The 22,980-nt window shown below is 37.9% G+C and overlaps 1 protein-coding gene across 1 annotated transcript in view; it reads right to left on the bottom strand.

The window, feature by feature from the left end:
• The window catches only part of LOC138393673 (A disintegrin and metallopeptidase domain 3-like), a 122,275-nt gene that overhangs the window by 69,227 nt on the left and 30,068 nt on the right, over positions 1-22,980 (bottom strand). Inside the window, exons 4-6 of the mRNA XM_069485052.1 lie at positions 13,842-13,918; positions 13,189-13,366; positions 3,574-3,639 (exon numbers count right to left, since the gene is read on the bottom strand). Coding sequence (XP_069341153.1) covers positions 3,574-3,639; positions 13,189-13,366; positions 13,842-13,918 — 321 coding nt within the window. The remainder of the gene's footprint in view (positions 1-3,573; positions 3,640-13,188; positions 13,367-13,841; positions 13,919-22,980) is intronic.

Here is a 22,980-nt window from a genome sequence, read left to right as displayed (position 1 = left end):
AACACTAACAGTAGTTTTCAAGAAGGTGATTGCAACAGTCATGGATAACTTTGAGGGGTTCAAAACTTCAGTGGAGGAAGTAACTGTAGATATTGTAGAAATCGGAGGAGAATAGAATTAAATGTAGATGCTAAAGATGTGACTGAATTGTGGCAATTCTATGCTAAACTTTAATTAATGAATAAGTAGTTACCTCTTATGGATGAGGAAAGGAAGTGGTTTTATTGAGGTGGAATCTACTTCTGATAAAGATGCTGTGAACATTGTTGAAATGACAACAAAGGATTTACAATATTACATAAACTTAGTTGATAAAGCAGGGGCAGAGTTTGCGAGTGTTGACTTCAATTTTGAAAAAAGTAATACTGTGGGTAAAATGCTGCCCAACAGTATCACACCCTAGAGAGAAATCTTTCGTGAGAGGAAGAGTCAACTCATGCAGCAAACGTTATTGTCTTATTTAACTTGCACTGTTCACTTAATAATTTATCATGAATATTTCCCATATTATTTCATATCATTGTACAAGAAATAATGTATACATTATGAGGACATACTGTATCTAACAAGATATACTGTTAGACTCTTTGATTCTGTAAAATTAAATTGAAAAAAAAAAATAAAAGCTAAAATTTAAAAAAAAAAAAAAAATATTAAAAAAAAAAAATATTTTAAAAATTGCCACGGCCACCCCAACCATTACCAATAACCACCCTGATCAGTCAGCAGCCATTAACACTGAGGCAAGATGTTCCTCCAGCAAAAAGATTATGACCCGCTGGAGGCTCAGAGGATCACTAGCATTTTTTAGCAATAAAGTATTTTTAATTAACATCTGTACAGCGTTTTATAGACATAATGCCATTGCACACTTAATAGACTACAGTATAGTATAGACACAACCTTTATATGCACTAGGAAACCAAAAATTTTTGTAATTCCCTTTATTGCAATAGTATGGAACTGAGTCTAAAATATCTCTGAGGTATGACGGTATAGTCTGGATAAACGATGTACTTTCTAAACACAGAGCCCTGAGTAATGTAATAGTGAATTATTTCAAGAATATATCCTTCCTTATCCATGGGAATAAAGATCACATTTTCTCCAAAATATGACCTCTAATTATGTATGCACACACATTTCTAAGTGCTTGCTTAAAATATGTAAAGAAATAATGGTACTTGGGATCTTCAGTAATCCCTAATAAGTCTGCAGAAGATTCCTAACAGAAAATAAAAAGCAATGGATAGAGTTCCACCCTGATATAGACAAAAGAGATGTTATTCTTCTAACTCTTTGAAGTTCATCTGTTTAGAGACAGTTTTGCACATTATGCAATAAACCACACTGTATATTTAAATAATGTAGCATATATGGTATGAGTGAAAGTTCTCCTTTGCAAAGCTAAATATATAAAAAATCATACAAAAACATAATAGAGAAATATCACATAAATAAACCCAAATACCATAATCATAAAATATAGCAGACCAAACACTATTTAAACAGACAACAAAAAATCCATTATATGCAAACTAAATTTTTTTAAAAAACATAATCTTTTAGGACACAAAAATATTGAGTCAAAAGATGAAAAGCTATCATGTAGTTTCACGAAAATAACAGACAAAAATACATATTAAATTATGTGATAGTTATATGAATTTAGTAGTTATATTGATAAGAATAAAGCTTGAAACACACAAAAAGAACATGATTATCACAAAATACTGATAAAATATTCAATTATTAGAAAGATGGAAAGTTTCTAAAGTTGCTTATAACAAACAAGACTATAAAATATATAAAACAAAATTTAACAAAATGATAAATAGAATATCATACTGACATGTTTTACATAGGTATCCTAATAACTAAGATTGAGTAGACAAATTAATAATAAGGATATGCAAGATTTTAAAAACCTAAGCAAACATTATATATATGTATATAGTAGCTTGTATACAAAGATGAGAATATATATTTTTTCAAACACAAATGAAAGTTCTATATAAATTCACCCAAATTAGGTCATAAAGCAGTTCTTTGAATATAAAAGGCAGTATCACTTAGATCACATTATCTAACCACAATGAAATTAAGTTAGGGTGGAATTAATAAAATTATTTTAACAACACTATTTTTATGGAGATGGACAATTCTGTTGCGGTTGAAGATATAATGGTCTTATTCTTGGTAAATACACACCAAAGTATCTTAGAGTTAAGCTCCATGATATGATTTACAATTTATTTTCTAATTCAAATGGAGACAGCACAAGTGATAATGGGATGGAATATTAACAATAAATGTGGATAAAGAGAATAAAAGTGTTGTTTGTATTGTTCTCCTTCTTGTGACTTTTCTGAACATTTGAATTATTTCCAAATGAAATGTTTAAAAAGTGAGGATGAAATAAAGACAGTTTTAGATGAACAAAACCTGAGAGAATTCAGTAGCCTAAACAAAAATATCATAAATGAAGACCTATTAGAAGGAATGAAAAGCTTTGTAAATGGCAAAGATATGGTGAAAAATGAAACTGTTAAAATGCTATTAATTTCCTTAAAAATAACTGAATAGTTAATTGAAAATAAATAATTGAAATAAATAAAATATAAATAAATAAATAAAATATAAATAAATAAATAAAATAAATAAAAATAAATAATTGAATATTTAATTGAAAATAAAAATTGAAAGTTTACAACACATGGGGAAGTAAAATATAACATGGTTACAATCACTGACTAAATTTAAATAGAATTTTGCTGTTATGAGGCTCTTATAATATTTATAAAGTTGTATAACATTAATTGTAGACCATGAGACGTTAAGAATACTTATTAGAACATGAGAGAGATCACTGAAGTTGGGGACTAGAAACAGAAGTACAGCAGAAAAAAAAAGTATTGGTGATAAAAATAAATTCTAAAAGTAAACCAATTATGCAAGGGTATGAAAGAGAAAAAAAGGAGTAAGTAATTATAGGACACAGGAACACTAATACCAATTAATCTATATCCATAGTTATCAATACTTTTGACAAAAATGAATCAAAATCAAAATCAACTAAATATTCTAGGGAATGATTCTTCCTATTTTTCAATATAGAACTTCCACCACAGAAACTAAGCAATTATCAAACATAAAATTATCTTATAAAGAATAATATTTAGTAACAAGAATATCCAATTGAGTAATTAATAAAATAGTTTCCTTTAAATTGGAGATAGATTTAGAGAAAAGTTGCATCAAGAATAGGAGTGGATCCAGAAGTATCTGAAACTAGTTATAATCCAGTAGATTACAGTGTAGTGGTACCTTTCCAAATGAAGTTATACATTAATGCTAAAGTCCTATACTAATTTGGAAATTGATACATAAATGTTTATTTCCTTATGTCAGTGTAAAGGCAATTCACAACATTTCTTTATGTCCTGCAAGACTGAGACATATTTTAAGCAGATTAAAATATATCTGCATTGAAAATAATGGAAATTTCATATTCATATTCCCCCTGAATTTAAACGCAAATGAAGATGCAATAAATATGTTAATATCACATACCATGGATTTATCCATAATAATTTGTACTTTCAGAGTTCTTTTCAATAATGCATCACCTGAAATTTTCTGTGAAATAGAAAAAATGAATTAAATAAAATATTTTTTAAAAATTTACATTGTAATTAGCATGGCCAATATATGCATATGTACATATATATACACACATTCATGGCGTAGATATAGAATATACACACACACATATAAATATATATACAGAGAGAGATACAGAAACAGATATGCAAATATAGACATAGGTAATAAGAAAACAAGAGGATTGGTGACCACTTAGCAGGTGAGATTCCAAATAAAAATTTTAGGAGGTTTGTAATTTGATCAGGTCCTCTTTATTTATTTTTGTTTTTGCTATGATTGCCTTTGGGGTCTCCTTCATAAATTCTTTTCCTAGGCAGATATCTTTAAAAGTTTTTCCAACATTTTCTTCTAGATTACTTATAGTTTCCTTCCTTAGGTTTAAGTCTGTTATCCACTGAGTGCTGATTTTTGTGATAAGTGAGAGGTGCAGACCCTGTTTCAGTCTTCTACATGAAGCTATCCAATTTTCCCAGCACCATTTATTGAATAAGGATTCTTTTTCCCAGTGTATGTTTTTGTCTGCTTTGACAAAGATTAGATGGCTATATGAGGATGGTTTTATATCTGGGTTTTCAGTTCTGTTCCATTGGTCTATGTCTCTGTTCTTGTGCCAGTACCATGCTGTTTTAGTTACCATAACCTTGTACTATAGTTTGAAGTCTGGTAAATTGATGTCTCCCAATTTGTTATTTTTGCTTAAGATTGCCTTTGCTATATGGGGTCTTCTCTGGTTCCATATGAAGCATAGAATTATTTTTTTCTAGATCTGCAAAAAATTGTGTTGGTATTTTCATAGGGATTTAATAGGGATTGTGTTGAATCACTTTCAGTAGTATAGACATTTTAACAATGTTGATTCTGCCAATACATGAGCATGGTATGGTTTTCCACCTCTTTACGTCTTCTGCTATTTCCTTCCTCAGTGTTTTGTAATTCTCCCTGTAGGGGTCTTTCATCTCTTTAGTTAAATAGATTCCTAGGTATTTTATTTTCTTCATTGCTAGTGTGAAGGATATTGAGACTTTGCTTTGGTTTTCAATTTGACTGTTGTTGGCATACAGGAATGCTACTGATTTGTATACATTAATTTTGTAACCTGAGATTTGCTGAATTTGTTTATCAATTCCAGTAGTCTCATGTCAGAATCTTTGGGGTCTTCTGTATCTAAGACCATATAATCAACAAAGAGAGATAGTTTGACCTCTTCTTCCCCCATCTGAATGCCCTTGATTTCCTTCTCTTGTCTGATTGCTCTGGCTAGGACTTCCAGCACTATGTTGAACAGAAGTCGTGATAGAGGGCAACCTTGTCTGCTTCTATGCCTATTTTGTAAGTGTTCTTACCATAAAAGGGTGCTGAAATTTGTCAAATGCTTTTTCTGAATCTACTGAGAGGATTATATGGTCTTTGTTTTTACTTTTATTTATGTGGTGAATTACATTTATAGATTTGCATATACTGAACCATCCTTGCATCCCTGGGATGAAGCCTATGTGGTCATGTTGGATTTTTTTTTTATAAGCACTTAAATTTGGTTTGCTAGGATTTCATTGAGAATTTCTGCATCTATATTTATAAGGGATATTGGTCTGTAGTTTTCTTTTTTTGTTGAGTCTTTCCTGGGTTTTCGTATCAGGGTGATGTTGGCTTCAGACAATGAATGGGGAGGATTTCTAAGCTTCTACACAGCCCAAGAAAACTATCATGAGAGCAAACAGACAACCTACAAAATAGCAGAAAATATTTGCATGCTACACATCTGATAAAGGGCTGATAACTATAATCTATATAGAATTTGGGAAAATCAGCAAGGAAAAATCAAACAACCCCCTTAAAAAGTGGGCAAAGGACATGAACAGAAACTTTTCAAAAGAAGACAAATGGCCAGTAGACATATGAAAAAATGCTCAACATCTCTAACCATCAGGGAAAGGCAAATCAAAAACCACAATAAGATTTCACTTATCTCCAGTGAGAATGGCCTTTATCAAAAAGTCCCAAAACAATAAATGTTGGTGTGGATGCAGAGAGACAGGAACACTCATACACTGCTGGTGGGACTGCAAAATAGTATAACCTCTATGGAAAGTAATATGGAGATGCCTCAAAGAGCTACAAGTGGAACTACCACTTGATCCAGCAATCCCATTACTGGATCTACCCAAAAAAAAAAAAAAAAAAAAAAAGACATTCTGTAAAAAAGGCATCTGCACTAGAACGTTTATATACATCTGCCAAGATGTGGAAACAATCCAAGTGCCCATCAATCCATGAGAGAATTAATAAAATGTGGCATATGTCTACCATGGAGTTCTACTCAACCACAAAAACAATGGTGATCTAGCACCTCTTGTATTATCCTGGATAGAACTGGAGCCTATTCTTTGAAGTGAAGTATCACAAGGATGGAAAAACAAACATCATATGTACTCACCATCAAATTGGTATTAACTGATTTAACTGACCAACACTTAAGTGTACATATAGTAGTAACATTCGTTTGGTGTCAGGCAAGTGAGAGGGGAAAGGAGGGGATGGGTATATTCACGCCTGATGGGTGCAGTACACACCGTTGGGGGGATGGACATGCTTGAAACTCTGATTTGGAAGGGGCAAAGGCAATATATGTAACCTAAACATTTGTACCCCTGTAATATGCTGAAATAAAAAAAAATAGAACTCCTGAACAGACCAATAACAAGCAATTAGATTGAAGCAGCAATAAAAAAAGAAATCACAGGAGGAGATTGTTCCAAAGATATAAGATAGGGGGAAGTCTTGAAATAAGCATAGATGAGCATGTCTAATTTTGTCTGTAGCAACAGACATATTGGAGTTGAAATGTGTACTGATCCATATTCCTGAGGCTGGAACACTGTCTTAGTCCATTTTCTGCTGGTATAACAGAATTATCAAAGGTTTAATAATTTATAAAGAATAGAAGTTTAGTTGGTTTATGGTTCTGGAAACTAGGAAGTCCAAGAGCACAGCATCAGCATCTGGCATGGTTCACCCCATGCAGAAGGCAGAAGTGAACACAAGAGAAAGGAAACTGGGCTAAATTCACTCTTTTACCAGGACCCCACTGCTGTGATAACTACCCACTCTTCTGTTAATGGAATTCATTCATTTATGAGGGCACAGACCACATGATCTAATATTACCTGTTTTTTTTTTATTTAACAGAGTTTAATTGAGCAAAGAATGATTTGCGTTTACAAAACCAGCAGCCCTCAGAACCACAAGAAGTTCAGAGAGTTCCACTCTGCAAGGTATGTAGGCAGCATTTATGGACAGAAAAGGGAAGTGAGATATAGAAACAGCTTGATTAGTTACAATGCAGTGTTTGCCTTCTTTAGACAGAGCTTGATAACATGGCAGCCTGTGATTGGCTGAAGCTCAGCTGCTGTGATAGGCTGAGACTTGGCCAACTGTTACAAAAAATATATGTATTCCTAAACTGAATGTTCAGTTTGTTTATGAACTATGTGAGGCTGCAGGACCCTACATAGGAACTTAAGATACATAGACAGCCTCAGGAAAAATTTAGTTTAACACTAGTATTTACTGACCATTATTTTTGCTTTAAATTTCAGAATATTACAGGGTACAAACATTTTGGTCATGTAAATTGCTTTTGAACCATTTGAGTTAAAGTTATAAGTGTGCCTATCCCCCAGATAGTGTGCATTGTACATGTTATATGTGAATTTACTCATCCCCTCCTCTTCCCCCACCTGTTTGATTTCCGATGAATGTAATTTCCATATGTGCACATAAGTGTTGATCGATTTGTTTCAATTTAAGGATGAGTACATATGGTGTTTGTTTTTCCATTCTTGTGATACCTCACTTAGAAGAATGGTCTCCAGGTCCATTCAGAATAATGTAAGAGGTATTAGTTCATCATTTATTTTTTATGGCTGAGCAGTACTTCATGGTATACATATACCACATTTTATTAATCCACTCATGTATTGATGGGCACTTGGGTTGTTTCAACATCTTTACAGTTGTGAATTATGCACTATATACATTTGAGTGCAGATGTCTTTTTTACAGAACATTATTTTTTTTCCTTTGGGCAAATACCCAGTAGTGGAATTGCCGGATCAAATGGTAGTTGTATTTTTGGTTCTTTGAGGTATATCCATATTACTTTCCATAGAGGTTGTACTAGTTTGCTGTCCCACCAGCAGTGGAAGGCATGAAACTATAAGAATTATAGAAGGAAATGTTGGAAAAACTCTTTCTTCCAGTTTTTAGTGGGATTTTTTTCAACTTTTTCCCATCAATGTGATGCTGGCTGTGAATTTTTCATATATGGCTTTTATAATTTTGAGAAATGCTCCTTCTAAGCCAAGGTTTTTGAGAGTTTTTATCACATTGGCCTAGGGAAAGAATTTATGAAGAAGACTACAAAGGCAATCACAGCAACAACAAAATTAAATAAATGGGGCCTAATCAAATTAAAAAGCTTCTGCACAGCCAAGGAAACTATCATGAGAGCAAACAGACAACATACAGAATGGGAGAAAATATTTGCATGCTACACATCTGATAAAGCACTCATAACTAGAATCTATATAGAACTCAGGAAAATCAGCAAGAAATTAAGGAGCTCTTTTTCTTACTGATTGAGCCTTTGGAGTTGTGTGTTTCCAGAAATTTGTCCATTTCTTCCATATTTTTTATTTATGTGGATAGAAAATTTCATAGCATTCACAAATGATATGTTGTATTTCTCTGATATCAGTTATAATACTAATATCTCCTTTTCATTTATATATGAGCTTTTTTGAGTCCTTTCTCTTCTATTCCTGATTAATCTAGCCAGAGGTCTATCAATTTTTTCTCTTTTCAAAGAACCAAGTGTTTGTTTTGTTGACCTTCTGTATAATTTTCTTATTTTCAATTTCATTTAGTTCAACTCTGACCCCAGTTATATCATTTGTTTGGCTGGCTTTGGACTCGGTTTGCTCTTCCTTTTCTTGTTCCTTGAGATATGTCATTAGACTATGAATTTGTAATCCTTTAGTTTTCTTTGTTGTAGACATTTAAGGCTATGAATTTTCCCCTTAGGACTACTTTTCCTGTATCCCACAGATTTTGATAACTTGTGTTCTCTTTGCCATTCAGTTTGAGGAATCTTAATTTCCATCTTAATTTCATAGTTGGTCAAATAATCATTAAGAAGCATGTGGTTTAATTTCCATGACTTTGTGCAGAATCAACTGTTTCTCTTGGAGTCAATTTCTAGTTTTATTCCACTGTGGTCTGAGAAGATACATGGCATAATTTCAATTTTTTAAATTTGCTGAGCCATATTTTGTACCCTAAAATATGATCAGTCTTAGAGAATGTTCCATGTACTAAAGAATAGAATGCATATTCAGTGGTTTCTTGGTAAAACATTCTGTAAATGTCTCTTAGGCCCAATTGCTCTATAGTCCCATGTAAGCTCAATATTTCTTTTTTATTTTCTGCTTAGATGATTAGTCCAGTTCTATCAGTGGGGTGTTGAGGTCCCTGGCAATTACAATGTTGCTGTTTATCTCTCTACTTAGATCTGTAAGCTTTGCTTTATGAATCTGGGTGCTCCTGTGGTAGGTGTATAAATATTTAAGATTATGTCTTCTTGTTGAATTGCTCCCTTTACCATCATATAATGACCATCTTTGTCTTTCTTTACTATGGTTGACTTAAAGTCAATTTTATCTGATATGAGAATGTCTACACCTGCTTTCTTTTGGTTTCGTTTTTCATGGATTTTTTTTTTTTTTCATCTCTTGGCCTTTAGTCTGTAAGTGTCCTAGTTAGTTAGATGTGTCACCTGGAGACAGCAGATACTTGGTCTGTATTTTTTAAAATCCATTTAGCCAGCCTACATTTCTTGAGTGGGGAATTCAAACCATTTAACGTTGATTTATAGAACTGATATCTGGGATGCTGTTCTGTTCATCCTGTAGGATAGTTCCATGTTGACTTTTCTTACCTCTTGTACCTTTGCTTTATCTGAGCTCTTGGCTTTAAGTTTTGGGTGGTTTTAAAATGGACAGTTACTATTGTGCTGATCCATGTGTAACGAAGTTCTGAGTATTTCCTGCAGGGTAGGTTTGGATTTAATAAATTCCCTCAGTGTTTGCTTGTCTGGAAAAGTCTTTATTTCTACTTCATTTATGAAACTTAGTTTTGCAGGATACAAAATTCTAGGCTGATGGCTGTTTTTCAGAAGACTGAAGATGGGGGCCCAAACCTTTCTGGCTTATAAGGTCTCTCTTGAGAAGTCTGCATGTGGCCTGCTGGGTTTTCTTTTGTAAGTTATCTGATGTTTTTACCTCGCGGTTTGTAGGAGTTCCTCTTTTAGATTGAATTTGGCCAGTCTAATGACTATGTGTCTTGGTGATTGCCTCCTTGCAATGAATCTCCCAAATTTTCATTGAGCTTCTTATAGCTGGACGTCTAAATCTCTAGCAAGATCAGGGAAGTTTTTCTCAGTTATTCCCTCGAATAGGTTTTTTAGCTCTTGGGTTTGTTTTTTTTTTCCCTTCTCCCTCAGGGATGCCAATGATTCTTATATTTGGCCATTTTACATAATCCCATATTTGCTGTAGGCTTTCTTCATTCCTTTTAATTCTCTGTTCATTATTTTTGACCGATTTAAGTCAAAAGAGTTGTCCTCAAGCTCTGAGATTCTTTCTTCTGAGTGGTTTACTCTATTCTTAAAACTCTTCATTGTGTTTTGTGTTTACTTTTGTGAACTTTTCATTTTCAGAAGTTCTATTTGCTTTTCCTTTAATACATCAATCTCTTTAGTGAATGAATCATTCATTTCCTGAATTGTTTTTCTGGTTTCTTTTACTTGGTTTTCCATTTCTCTTGGATTTTCTTGAGTTTCCTTGTAATACATATTTGAATCTTTTATCTGTCATTTCAAAGTTGTGACTTTGGTTACTTTCTATTGGTAGAGTTTTGGTGTTCCATTTGGAAGGTTACCTTTTGATTTGATTTTTCACACTTTCAGAGTTCTCTTCTCATCAGGAGCAGATGTTGCTTCTTAACATTGGATTTTCTTTTGTTTAAATGAGGGCTCTTTGCCCCCTCAGTTGTACACGGGTGTTTATAGCGTATGTTGGGTTAGAACCTTTGGCTTTGTTTTTGAGTGCTTTAATGGCAATCTAGGTTCTAAGTAGATGTCTTGGCTATGCATACCCTTAGTGTGATGGTTTTCTCAGTTGCTTATTGTTTTTAGGCTGTAGCACTGGTGAACTATCTCTGTGGGCAGATTCCCTGTCTCTCTTTGATGAGAGAGGATTGAGGCCTTTGGAATCCTTTCTCTTTCCCCATCCTTGGAGTCTTCTTTGCAGTGTGAATTGTAATGGCATGCCCAGTTTAATCTTTGAGACAGTAGGTGGTGCTTGTGGGTGAGAAATGAACTCACCCTGTATGAATAAATCAGTAAATGTTGTGAAGGGCCATGCAGATTGATCTCCCTGTCAGTGGATGGCATTTGCTGGAAGGAAGAGGATGCAGTGTTATTTTTGTGATTGGCTCTAGTCCCTCAGGAGGAGCACTCAAATGCCCCAGGTGGTGGGTAGGGCCCTGGAACTTCCACATGAGTCCATATTCTCTACCTCAGTGGAGGTGGATATGGGAGTGAGTCTGGGAGGGGCTGCGTTGGGTGAGCTTGCCCTCAGGCTCCACAATAGCTGGCAGGTAACTGTTTCAGCAGTGTTCAAAGGTCTTCTCCCTGCTTCTCAGGACAGCCACCAGGGAGGCACTGACATGGAAGACTCAGCCAGAAAGTCTTCCTGTGAAGATGGGTGCATCTGAGATTCACAATCTAGCTACCCAGCTCTCAGATCCTCCCCCAGCCTGCATGTTTAACCCACCAGTATGTGCCTCTGTGAAACAGCAGTGGGTAGGGAGCTCCCAAATTGTGCACCCTGGGTTCACTACAAGTCCACAGAGGAGGAGGTGTGGGCCCCAATCTCTGCAGGGGCCTCAGCCTGGAGTACACGCCTGCTGCAGAGAGGGAGCTGCTTGCCAAATTCTCAGCATAAACTGCTCTCCCAGCCAGAATGGGTGGGAGAGGGGCCACTGCTTCTGGTCAGCCAAAGTGCCTAATTAAACCACACCTGGTTGTTGTGGCACCCTGGGCTATGTTTTTCCTCAGTGTAGAATCTACCCTAAACAAACAAAGTGGTTTTCTTGTGGGGGGGGATGGGTGGTCTCCTAGCTCACCGTGTTTTGGAGTCCCACAGAATTCTACTGTCAGATCTGTCCACGTGGGCTTTCTTATCACCCAAGTCCAACTTTCAGACCTCCCCTGTGTCTCCAGCAATGAACTTGAGTTCATGGGGCACAAGGTCCAGCCTGGTTGTCTCTGACCCACAGTGTGCAACTGTGAAATGCCATTAGGCAGTGTCTTCCCGAATCAGGCACCCCAGATCTACTGCAGGACCCTAACTGCAAAGGCATGAGTCCCATGTTCCATGGGACTTGGAAGCCTCAGCTTGTAGCACGCACCGGCTTGGGGGTTGGGGGGCAGCTGCTTGCCAAATTCTTGGTGCAAACCACTTTCCATTTGCCGTCGGTGGAGGAGGGGAGGGGAGGGAAGCATCTGCATGGGAGAAAGTAGGCTCTCTGGCTTCTCATGACACTCTCCTTGGTGGGGAGCTCCAAACAAGAGTGTCCAAGCTCTGGGATCACTCAAATTCTCCCCACTATACCGTGTTGCCTTTGTGCCCAGGTTCATGGGAGTGGAATAATCTCCAAGAAACTTAGTAGCCCACTGGCCATGGAATGCTTGTGAAAGGGTGAGAGAAATCCCGTCCCTTACCCTTACACTGGGCTCAGAGACTCTCTGGGTTTGATCTTCAGTGATATCTTTTTCCTTTATCTTCTCACTTCTCTGCTTCGCAATTTTCCTCTATGAGATACCTGGAAGGCTCAGGTACCTCTCTCTATAATCTACACCTGCTCTGCATCTCTTTTCCTCTACCCTGTATCAGAATTCCTAACTTCCATCTGGGACTGTCTGGCAAGCAGTCTCTTATTATCTTGTCAGTTATCTTGTCTCCCCTCTAACATATTATCTTGCCTCTTTTTTTACTTTTAAATTTTCTACCAAAATAATCCCCTTTTTTAACAAAAAAAAAGGTATTGGCAAAGAAAATGCTTATGCAGTAACTTGAACAAATTTGGAAATAATTTTACAAGTAGGATGAAAATTTGGTATAAAACTATATAAATATATGTGTGCGTATAAAAATCCTTACAACTAGAGAAACAGGAGAATTTTGATGTTGTTAAAATCATGTCTGTCTATAACTATTACATTTTCTAAATGTTATCTGGATAAACAAATATATATTTAAAACAAGTATCCTACAACTGAAATTTTTAATATAATGAATATCAGGTTAAATTTTTTCCAAATTTGTCAAATTTCAAAATTTCAATGTGAATAAGTTTATCAAAAGTAAGATAAATGAAGAGCTCATAAACAGGAATACTCACTTCTGAGTTGACAAGAATCCTGTACGGTTCATCTAAATATTGGGTGACAGAGTACTTTTCTTGAGAGGAGGAATCATCAACTGTATTAGTCCTTATTTGGTAAAGTATATGTGTATATGTAGGTGAAGAGTCCAATGGTTCAATACCATAACTGATATTCTTTAACTGCAGCATTCCCCTAAATATTCAAACATAAAATAAATAAAAATGTAATTAGTGTAGATTCCCCACCGAGAAATGTAAAAAAGTACTAAATAACATTTTATAAAATTTGACAATAGTCACTGCACTCAAATATCTGAGAATCACCCATCTTACTTGGATTAACTTTCAAACACAATTTTATGCTCATCTTTTGTCTGTCATAGCAATTAAGCATAGTTGTGGTTACAGTGTGGCTAAGAAACCTGAATACTCTTCGTGCAAGTGGAAGCTTTTCTGCATGCATTTTTATGACTGCATCAGTGGGACAGAGACAAAAAGAACAGGAAAAAAGATAAGAGAAAGAGGAACAGGTAAAAAAAAAAAAAAGCATATAAGAAGAAACACAAGATAGTCTATATTTCTTTTTATTCATTCTATCCTTTAAGACATTTTTGAAAATTATGGGCTCACACAAGATCTCAATGTACATTTGTGGAATATGCCATTACCTGAGTCCAGAACAAGTGCTTAGTGTAGCAACTGATTTTGGAATCTCTTCAGCATATCCTTGATAAAAGCAATGGCCCTGAATAAGAGCATAGGAAGATACATTCATAAATAATTTGGAAATGAAATCTTAGCTTTTATCTTTACTTTCTTGATATTATCAGTCACATTTAGCAATTATAATAACATTCTTTAGGTATTCAATTTCTTTGTTATCTATCTGTAATCTCTTCCTTTAAATCCTTTTCTACCTATGAATAATTATGACCATGATCCTCCCTGAAATAATTATTGCTACAATTCAAAATTTTTGACAAACAACTTTATTATTTGTGTCTTTTCCTTTTTAGCCACATTTCCTGAGAATATAGTTTATAACTGCTAACTTGATGTAATTAATACAATACATTTGACTTCGACAATGAATATTTCAGTCCCATGTTCTGGGTTACACAGAAGTATTTTAATTAACATTTCTTCGTCTTGTTATCACTTTAGTATATCTCTATAGAGAAAAGTGACCATCCTTAGTTCAAACCATCCTTCCCATCCACATCCACAGTGTTATTCTTTTCCAGGTTCTCCCCTAATGTTTTTCAGTGAATTCTCCTTTTTCTTCTCTCTAAAGTCTAGTAATCTCTAGGGTTAGTGTTGATTTTTTTCTTATACTATACTATGAAAACTTTAGTGTCATCACATTCTTCCCTATGGATGTGTCTATATGTTGTTATCTCCCAAACAGACATGTCCATCACAAACCATTCACTTTTTTTTTCAAAACTACACATAACCCCTATCCCCAATCATTGACATTGGCATGACAAATCTCTTAGTGGCAGTCAGCAGAACTCAGGGTGGCCAACTCATCTCATGTGGTACACACAGTGATAGCATAGTGCCTGATAGCCCACACCATCAGGGCTAGCTAATTCCAAGCAGGGAGATCCATACTCTGCTATATGTCAAGCTACAGTAGCAGCCACCGAAACTTCCATTGGTGCCAGCAGAATATGTATCTACAAGTCTTTCACAAAGAAGTAGAAGGGAAACCAGATCACTATCCTCCCCTAGCAGTAGAGAGAAGACCAGACTCAATAAGTTTTGGCTGTGCACCCATGAGATAAAATGATCCTCATGAGATGTTTCCCAATACCCCTCACTCCAAGCAGCAGCTAGCCAGATAAGAGCTTTATCCACCCAGATGAATAGAGGTAGAATGAAGTACACTGACATCTAGTAACCAGAGAACAGTCAAGGGAAATGGCCTCCATTCTATGGGTCTTTCATCAACCACTCCCATGTAGCAACACCACCTGGACCAGGGAAGTACCATCTACACCTGCAGCTGAATGACATAAGATACAACAGCAGCTTCAATAAATCCCCCCCCCCAAAAAAGTAAAAGATGCACAATACAATAATATTGCAATTCCTAAGAAAGCTAAATTGTCATTGGGACAGTAGACTACATTAAAACCAAAATTAAGGTGAATGTTTTCTAAAATGGAATATTAAATAAGGTCAAGAGTCTGCTTCACTAAATGTCAAGGATACAATCAAAATCACTCTGTGTCAAGGACCAAAACAGGAGAGGGGGAAAGATGGCGGAGTGGTGGTGACGGCCTGAATCTGCGCTCCCGGGAAGGAAGGCATCGATCCGGACCTGCCACAACGCTAGAGGACCGCTCCCACACAGGAACAGCGGTGTGAATCCACGGAGAATCAGCGTGGGACAAACAGAGCGAGTGAGGTCTGAGGTGAACGAAAATTGGGAACGCGGGACAGACACTAGCCAGCGGAGCGCAGGTCGGATACACCCGTCCCCAGCCAGGGCGGGTGCAGCCTCTCGGGAAAGCGGCTTGCCCTCCGCTCCCAATTGAACAGAGCCCTGACCCAGGCCAGCGCAGAATCACTGAGGGATACGTGGCGCATTGGAGACAGGAGGCTTTTTTTGAGAAATTACCTTAGAACCTGGGGGATCTCAGCTGAGAGCGCTTGGCGAGGAGGGACGGATCTGCCCCAGGGCAGAAAAACACAAAAGACTCCCGGACAGCAAATAGCGTTGTACCCCGTGCTGCCTTTTTCGGCAGTTCTCCAGCCGGTCACCCCCGGTGCGTGTCCTTGCTGGCCAGCCCCTGGGCAGTGGCGGTCTCTGCCTGCCGGGGAGCCGGTCCCCTCCAGCCCCGGAGCTCGGCAGGCGCCATCTTGAAAGCAAAGGCAAAACCGCTCGGGAGCCAAAAAGTGCCCAGCGGCTCTTTCTGCCCGTGCTGCCTTTTTCGGCGGTTCTCCAGCCGGTGACCCCCCGGTGCGCGTCCTTGCTCGCCAGCCCCTGGGCAGTGGCGGTCTCCACCTGCCGGGGAGCCGGCCCCCTCCAGCCCCGGAGCTCGGCAGGCGCCATCTTGAAAGCGAAGGCAAAACCGCTCGGGAGCCAAAAAGTGCCCAGCGGCTCTTTCTGCCCGTGCTGCCTTTTTCGGCAGTTCTCCAGCCGGTGACCCCCTGGTGCGCGTCCTTGCTCGCCAGCCCCCGGGCAGTGGCGGTCTCTGCCTGCCGGGGAGCCGGTCTCCTCCAGCCCCGGAGCTCTGCAGGCACCATCTTGAAAGCCAGGGCGAAACCGCTCGGGAGCCATAAAGTGCCGAGCGGCTCTCTCTGCCCGGCGCCCTCCGCTGGTCTCTGAACCAACGCCAGGAGTGCGGGATATGCCGGGGCCGCGCTGGGGGTGAAGGGGCAGAGCTGCGCTAAGGCAAAAAAAAAAAACAACACGAACAAGAAGAATAGGCTCGCCGAACTGTATATTTTAGTCTAGGTAAATTTCTTCTGGGTTTTGTTTGTTTGTGTTTGTGTTTGTTTTTGGTTTTTTTGGGTTTTTTCTTTCCTTTTCTTTTCTTTTTCTTTTTTTTTCCAGCGGCGGACAGCCTCGGCGGGCACCTTTGCCCTCTGAGCCTATGGCTGCCGCGCCTTTTTGAGCGCGGAGGTTGGATCCCCACCACCCTCGGAGCTGTGCGGGCGCGCAGACGTCATCTTGAAATCCACTGCGAAACCGCCCGGGACCCAGCCGGGCGGGCGTGAAGGGGCGGAGCTGTGCTAAGGCGTAAAAACAAAAACATCTAGTGGCCGCTCCGGACCCAGCCGAGTGGAAGTGAAGGGGCGGAGCTGTGCTAAGGCATAAAACAAACAAACAAACAAAAAAACATTGAGTCGCTGAATTATATACTTCAGATTTGTGTATCTTTCTGCCTTGCGGTGTGGTGAAGTGCTGTGTAGTTTGTTTTTGTTCATTTTTGTTGGCGTTTTTGGTGTTTTTTGGTTTGGCTTTTTGCGTTTCTTTTCTTTTTTTTTTTTTTCTTTTTCTTTCTTTCTTTTTCTTCTTTTTTTTCTTTTCTCTTTCGTTTTCTCCTCTTTCTTTTCTTTCTTTCCTTTTCTTTTTTCTTTTTTTTTTTTTCTCTTCTCTTTCTCCTCTCTTTTTGCCTTCTAACTGGGGACCTACGGTGAGCTTCGGAACGGGCCAGGTCCCTGGCTCTGGTACATACCGGATCCTGAGTAGTCACCCCCAGGGCCGGAGATCTGCGGGCACGCAATTGCCACTCTAGGGCCCACAGCCAAGTCACTGCGGAGCAATAGGGTACCAAGAGGCTCCCTGGACGGCCCTCTCCCCTGGTCCACGGACCTTATATAGGATCCCTGCCCAAGTGTAAACACTGAATACTTCTCCAGAAGCGAGAGTGTGGAACCTGATCCCTGGGGACATTGGGCCAAGACAGACTTTTGCCCGTGGGAGCTACAGCAACTGGGGTGCTGAGCAAGCAAAGTCACCGTCCTCTCCCCATAGCTAGTATCTTGCCGGCAGATAGAGTCAGAAACCTCCCCTATAGAGGAAGAACCAAAGGGAAACAAACAAACAAACAAACAAAGAGAATTTCGGTCTACTATTAGTGTGGACCCTGCCTGCCTTCTGAAAGACCACAACACAGTGTCCTAACTCACCAAAGTGGTCCTGGATCACTCCAATCCTCTAGGATTGGACCCATCGGAAGCAGTCCCCCAACGGAAACAGAAAAATCTCTGAACAATACACAACAGTCTCCCCCTCTTGCCAAAAGAAGCAACACACCTAGACTGTTTCACAGCCTAAGAATAGAGCACAAAGAGTCCTGTTAACCAGACTAAACCTATAAGTAAAGATCCAACGACAAATCTAGATGGGAAGGGCCCAGCGAAAAAACACGGAGAGCAAAAAGAATCAAATGGAAAGCTCATCCCCAAAGAGAAATACCAGCTCCCAACCATTTGACACAAACCAGACTCAAAACACCAACATGTCACAGGAAGAATTCCAATTATGGATTATAAACAAGCTGAATAATATACAAGAATCAATGGATAAACAACACAAGGAAAACACAAAAAAAATACAGGATTTGGAGGAAAAATTCACTAAAGAAATTGAAATATTGAAGAAAAACCAAACTGAACTCCTAGAAGTGAAGAATTCACTCAGAGAGCTACAAAACACTGTGGAAAGTCTCAAGAGCAGGGTAGATGAAACAGAGGAAAGAATCTCAGAAATTGAAGATAACTCCTTCCAACTAAATAAGTCAGTCACAGAGATAGATCGAAAAAGTAAGAGAAATGATCTGAGTCTTCAAGAAATGTGGGATTATGTGAAGAAACCTAACTTGAGAGTTATTGGCATTCCTGAGGGTGAAGAAGATAACAAGCAAGGGTTGGACAAGCTATTTGAAGACATAATCGAGGAAAATTTTCCAGGCCTTGCCAATACTCTAGACATACAGATTCAAGAAGCTCAAAGGACCCCTGGGAGATTCATAGCAAATAGGAAAACACCACGCCACGTAGTCATCAGGCTGACCAAAATATCCACTAAAGAGTCACTTCTCCAAGCTGTAAGGAGAAAGAAACAAGTAACTTACAAAGGAAAACCCATCAGAATTACGCCAGATTTCTCAGCTGAAACCTTACAAGCAAGAAGAGGTTGGGGCCCCATTTTCACGCTTCTGAAACAGAATAATGCCCAGCCTAGAATCTTGTACCCAGCTAAGCTAAGTTTTCTATACGAAGGAGAAATCAAGACATTCTCAGATAAACAAAGGTTGAGGGAATTCACCAAGACAAGACCAGCCCTCCAAGAAGTACTCAAAAGAGAATTATACACGGATCAGCACAAGAAAGATCCACGAATGTAAAACTACTCAAGAGCTAAAGATGAAATTCCAGATACCACAATGGCCCAGGAGAGAAAACATCACAATGAAGTTCTACCCAACAAGCTGAACAAAAAACTGTCTCACCTATCAGTTTTCTCAATAAATGTGAATGGCTTGAACTCCCCGCTCAAGAGACATAGACTGGCCCAATGGATAAAAAAATACAATCCAAGTATCTGCTGTCTTCAAGAAACTCACCTAACCTGCAAAGATGCATTTAGACTGAAAATAAAAGGATGGAAATCGATATTTCAAGCAAATGGTAACCAAAAGAAAGCTGGTGTGGCAATCTTAATTTCCAATAACTTAGCTTTCAAACCAACAAAAATAATAAAAGACAAAGATGGCTACTACATACTGATTAAAGGCACAATTCATCAAGAAGCCATGACTATACTCAATATATATGCACCCAACCTAGGTGCACCTAGATTCATAAAGCAAACCCTACTAGATCTCAACCAAATGATAGATAACAATACTGTAATAGCTGGAGACTTTAACACCCCACTGACAGTACAGGACAGATCCTCTAAACAGAAAATAAACAAAGACATAATGGACCTCAATAGAATGCTAGAACAAATGGGCATGGCTGACATCTATAGGACATTCTACCCAAAGTCCACAGAATATACATTCTTCTCATCAGCTCACGGGACATTCTCTAAGATTGACCATGTCCTAGGACATAAATCATGTCTTCAAAAATTCAAAAAAATAGAAATTATACCATGCATCTTCTCAGATCACAGCGGAATAAAAGTAACAATGATCACAAACAGAAACCCTCACTCTTACTCAAAGTCATGGAAGCTAAATAATCTTCTCCTGAATAATTATTCTATAAAAGAAGAAATCAAGATGGAAATCAAAAATTTCTTTGAATTAAATGACAATGGAGATACAACTTATCAAAATCTATGGGATGCAGCTAAAGCAGTCCTGAGAGGAAAATTCATATCCATAAATGCCTATATCAAAAAGACAGAAAACATGCAAATAGACAACCTAACGAATAGACTCAAAGAACTGGAGAAAGAAGAACAGAATGATCCCAAACCCAGCAGAAGGCGAGAAATTACTAAGATCAAATCAGAACTAAATGAAAAGGACAACAAAGAAACTATAAGGGAAATTAATAAAACAAAAAGTTGGTTCTTTGAAAAGATAAACAAAATAGACACACCTCTGGCTAGACTAACCAAGAGCACAAAAGTAAAATCTCTAATAACCTCCATTAGGAACATGAAAGGAGAAATCACAACCGATGCTACAGAGATACAAGATATCATCTATGAATTCTACAAAAATCTTTATGCACACAAACTGGAGAACGTGGAGGAAATGGTCAAATTTTTAGAAACACATAGTCTTCCCAGGCTCAACCAGGAAGAAATAGAGTACCTGAACAGACCAATATCAAGAACTGAAATCGAAACAGCAATAAAAAACCTTCCCAAAAAGAAAAGCCCTGGTCCAGATGGGTTCACACCTGAATTTTACCATACATACAAAGAAGAACTGGTGCCCATCCTACATAAACTATTCTCCAATATTGAGAAGGATGGAGTTCTCCCTAACACGTTCTACCAAGCCAATATAACATTAATACCAAAACCTGGAAAGGACACAACAAAAATAGAGAACTACAGACCAATTTCCCTCCTGAATATAGATGCAAAAATTTTCAATAAAATACTAGCAAATCGAATCCAAGTACTTATCAAAAAAGTAATCCACCACGACCAAGTGGGCTTCATCCCCGAGATGCAGGGGTGGTTCAACATACGTAAATCTATAAATGTAATTCACCACATAAATAGAAGCAAAAGCAAAAACCATATGATACTCTCATTAGATGCAGAAAAAGCATTTGACAAAATTCAACACCCTTTTATGATAAAAACGCTTAACAAAATAGGCATTGATGGAACCTACCTAAAAATGATATAAGCCATATATGACAAACCCACAGCCAACATCATACTGAATGGGGAAAAACTGAAAGCACTCCCACTTAGAACTGGAACCAGACAGGGCTGCCCATTGTCTCCATTACTTTTCAACATAGTATTGGAAGTCCTTGCGAGAGCTATCAGGCAAGAGAGCAGAATCAAGGGAGTCCAAATAGGGAAGGAAGAGATCAAACTCTCACTTTTTGCTGATGATATGATGTTATATCTGGAAAACCCCCAGGATTCAACCAAGAGACTCCTGGAATTGATTAACGAATACAGCAAAGTCTCAGGCTACAAAATTAATATACACAAATCAGAGGCATTTATATATGCCAATAACAGTCAATCAGAAAACCAAATTAAAGACTCAATACCCTTCAAAATAGCAACAAAGAAAATAAAATATCTAGGTATATATCTAACTAAAGAGGTAAAGGACCTCTATAAGGAAAACTATGAAACACTGAGAAAAGAAATAGCAGAACTTGCAAATAGATGGAAAAATATACCATGCTCGGTGGATCGGAAGAATCAACATTGTTAAAATGTCTATACTACCCAAAGTGATCTACAGATTCAATGCAATCCCTATTAAATTACCAACATCATTCTTTACAGACATAGAGAAAATAATTATACACTTTGTATGGAATCAAAGAAGACCCCGTATAGCAAAAGCAATTTTAAGCAACAAAAACAAAATGGGAGGTATTAATTTGCCAGACCTCAAACTATACTACAAGGCCGTGGTTCTTAAAACAGCCTGGTATTGGCACAAGTGCAGGGACACAGACCAGTGGAACACAACAGAAAATCCAAATATAGAACCATCCTCATATAGTCACCTAATTTTCGACAAAGCGGGAAAGAATATACTCTGGGGACAAGAATCCCTATTCAACAAATGGTGCTGGGAGAATTGGTTAGCCACTTGTAGAAGACTGAAACAGGACCCACAGCTTTCACCTCTCACAAAAATCAAATCACGGTGGATAACAGACTTAAACCTTAGGCGTGATACAATCAGAATTCTAGAAGAAAATGTAGGAAAGACTCTTACAGACATTGGCCTAGGCAAAGAATTTATGAAGAAGACCCCCAAGGCAATCACAGCAGCAACAAAAATAAATGAATGGGACATGATTAAATTAAAAAGCTTCTGCACAGCCAAAGAAACAGTCCAGAGAATAAACAGACCACCTACAGAATGGGAAAAAATTTTTGCATACTACACATCAGATAAAGGACTGATAACAAGAATCTATTTAGAACTCAGGAAAATCAGCAAGAAAAAATCAAGCAACCCTATCAAAAAGTGGGCAAAGGACATGAATAGAAATTTTTCAAAAGAAGATATAAAAATGGCTAACAAACATATGAAAAAGTGTTCAACATCTCTAATCATCAGGGAAATGCAAATCAAAACCACAATGAGATATCACTTAACCCCAGTGAGAATGGCCTTTATCAAAAAAACCCAAAACAACACATGTTGGCGTGGGTGTGGAGAGACAGGAACACTAATACACTGCTGGTGGGACTGCAAACTAGTGCAACCTCTGTGGAAAGCATTATGGAGGTATCTTAAACAGATTCAAGTAGACCTGCCATTTGACCCAGCAATCCCATTACTGGGCATATACCCAAAGGAAAAAAGGTCATTCTGTAACAAAGGCACGTGTACCCAAATGTTTATAGCAGCACAATTCACAATAGCAAAGATGTGGAAACAACCCAAATGCCCATCAATACATGATTGGATTAGTAAACTGTGGTATATGTATACCATGGAATACTACTCAGCTATAAGGAATGATGAAGATACAACATCTCTATGGTTCTCCTGGAGAGAGTTGGAACCCATTATATTAAGTGAAGTATCCCAAGAATGGAAAAACAAGCATCACATGTACTCACCAGAAAATTGGTTTCCTTGATCATCACCTAAATACAAATCT

This window comes from Eulemur rufifrons, chromosome 12 (genome assembly GCF_041146395.1).
Source record: "Eulemur rufifrons isolate Redbay chromosome 12, OSU_ERuf_1, whole genome shotgun sequence".
Classification (NCBI taxonomy): domain Eukaryota; kingdom Metazoa; phylum Chordata; class Mammalia; order Primates; family Lemuridae; genus Eulemur; species Eulemur rufifrons.
This window is presented reverse-complemented; position numbering and strand designations above follow the sequence as displayed.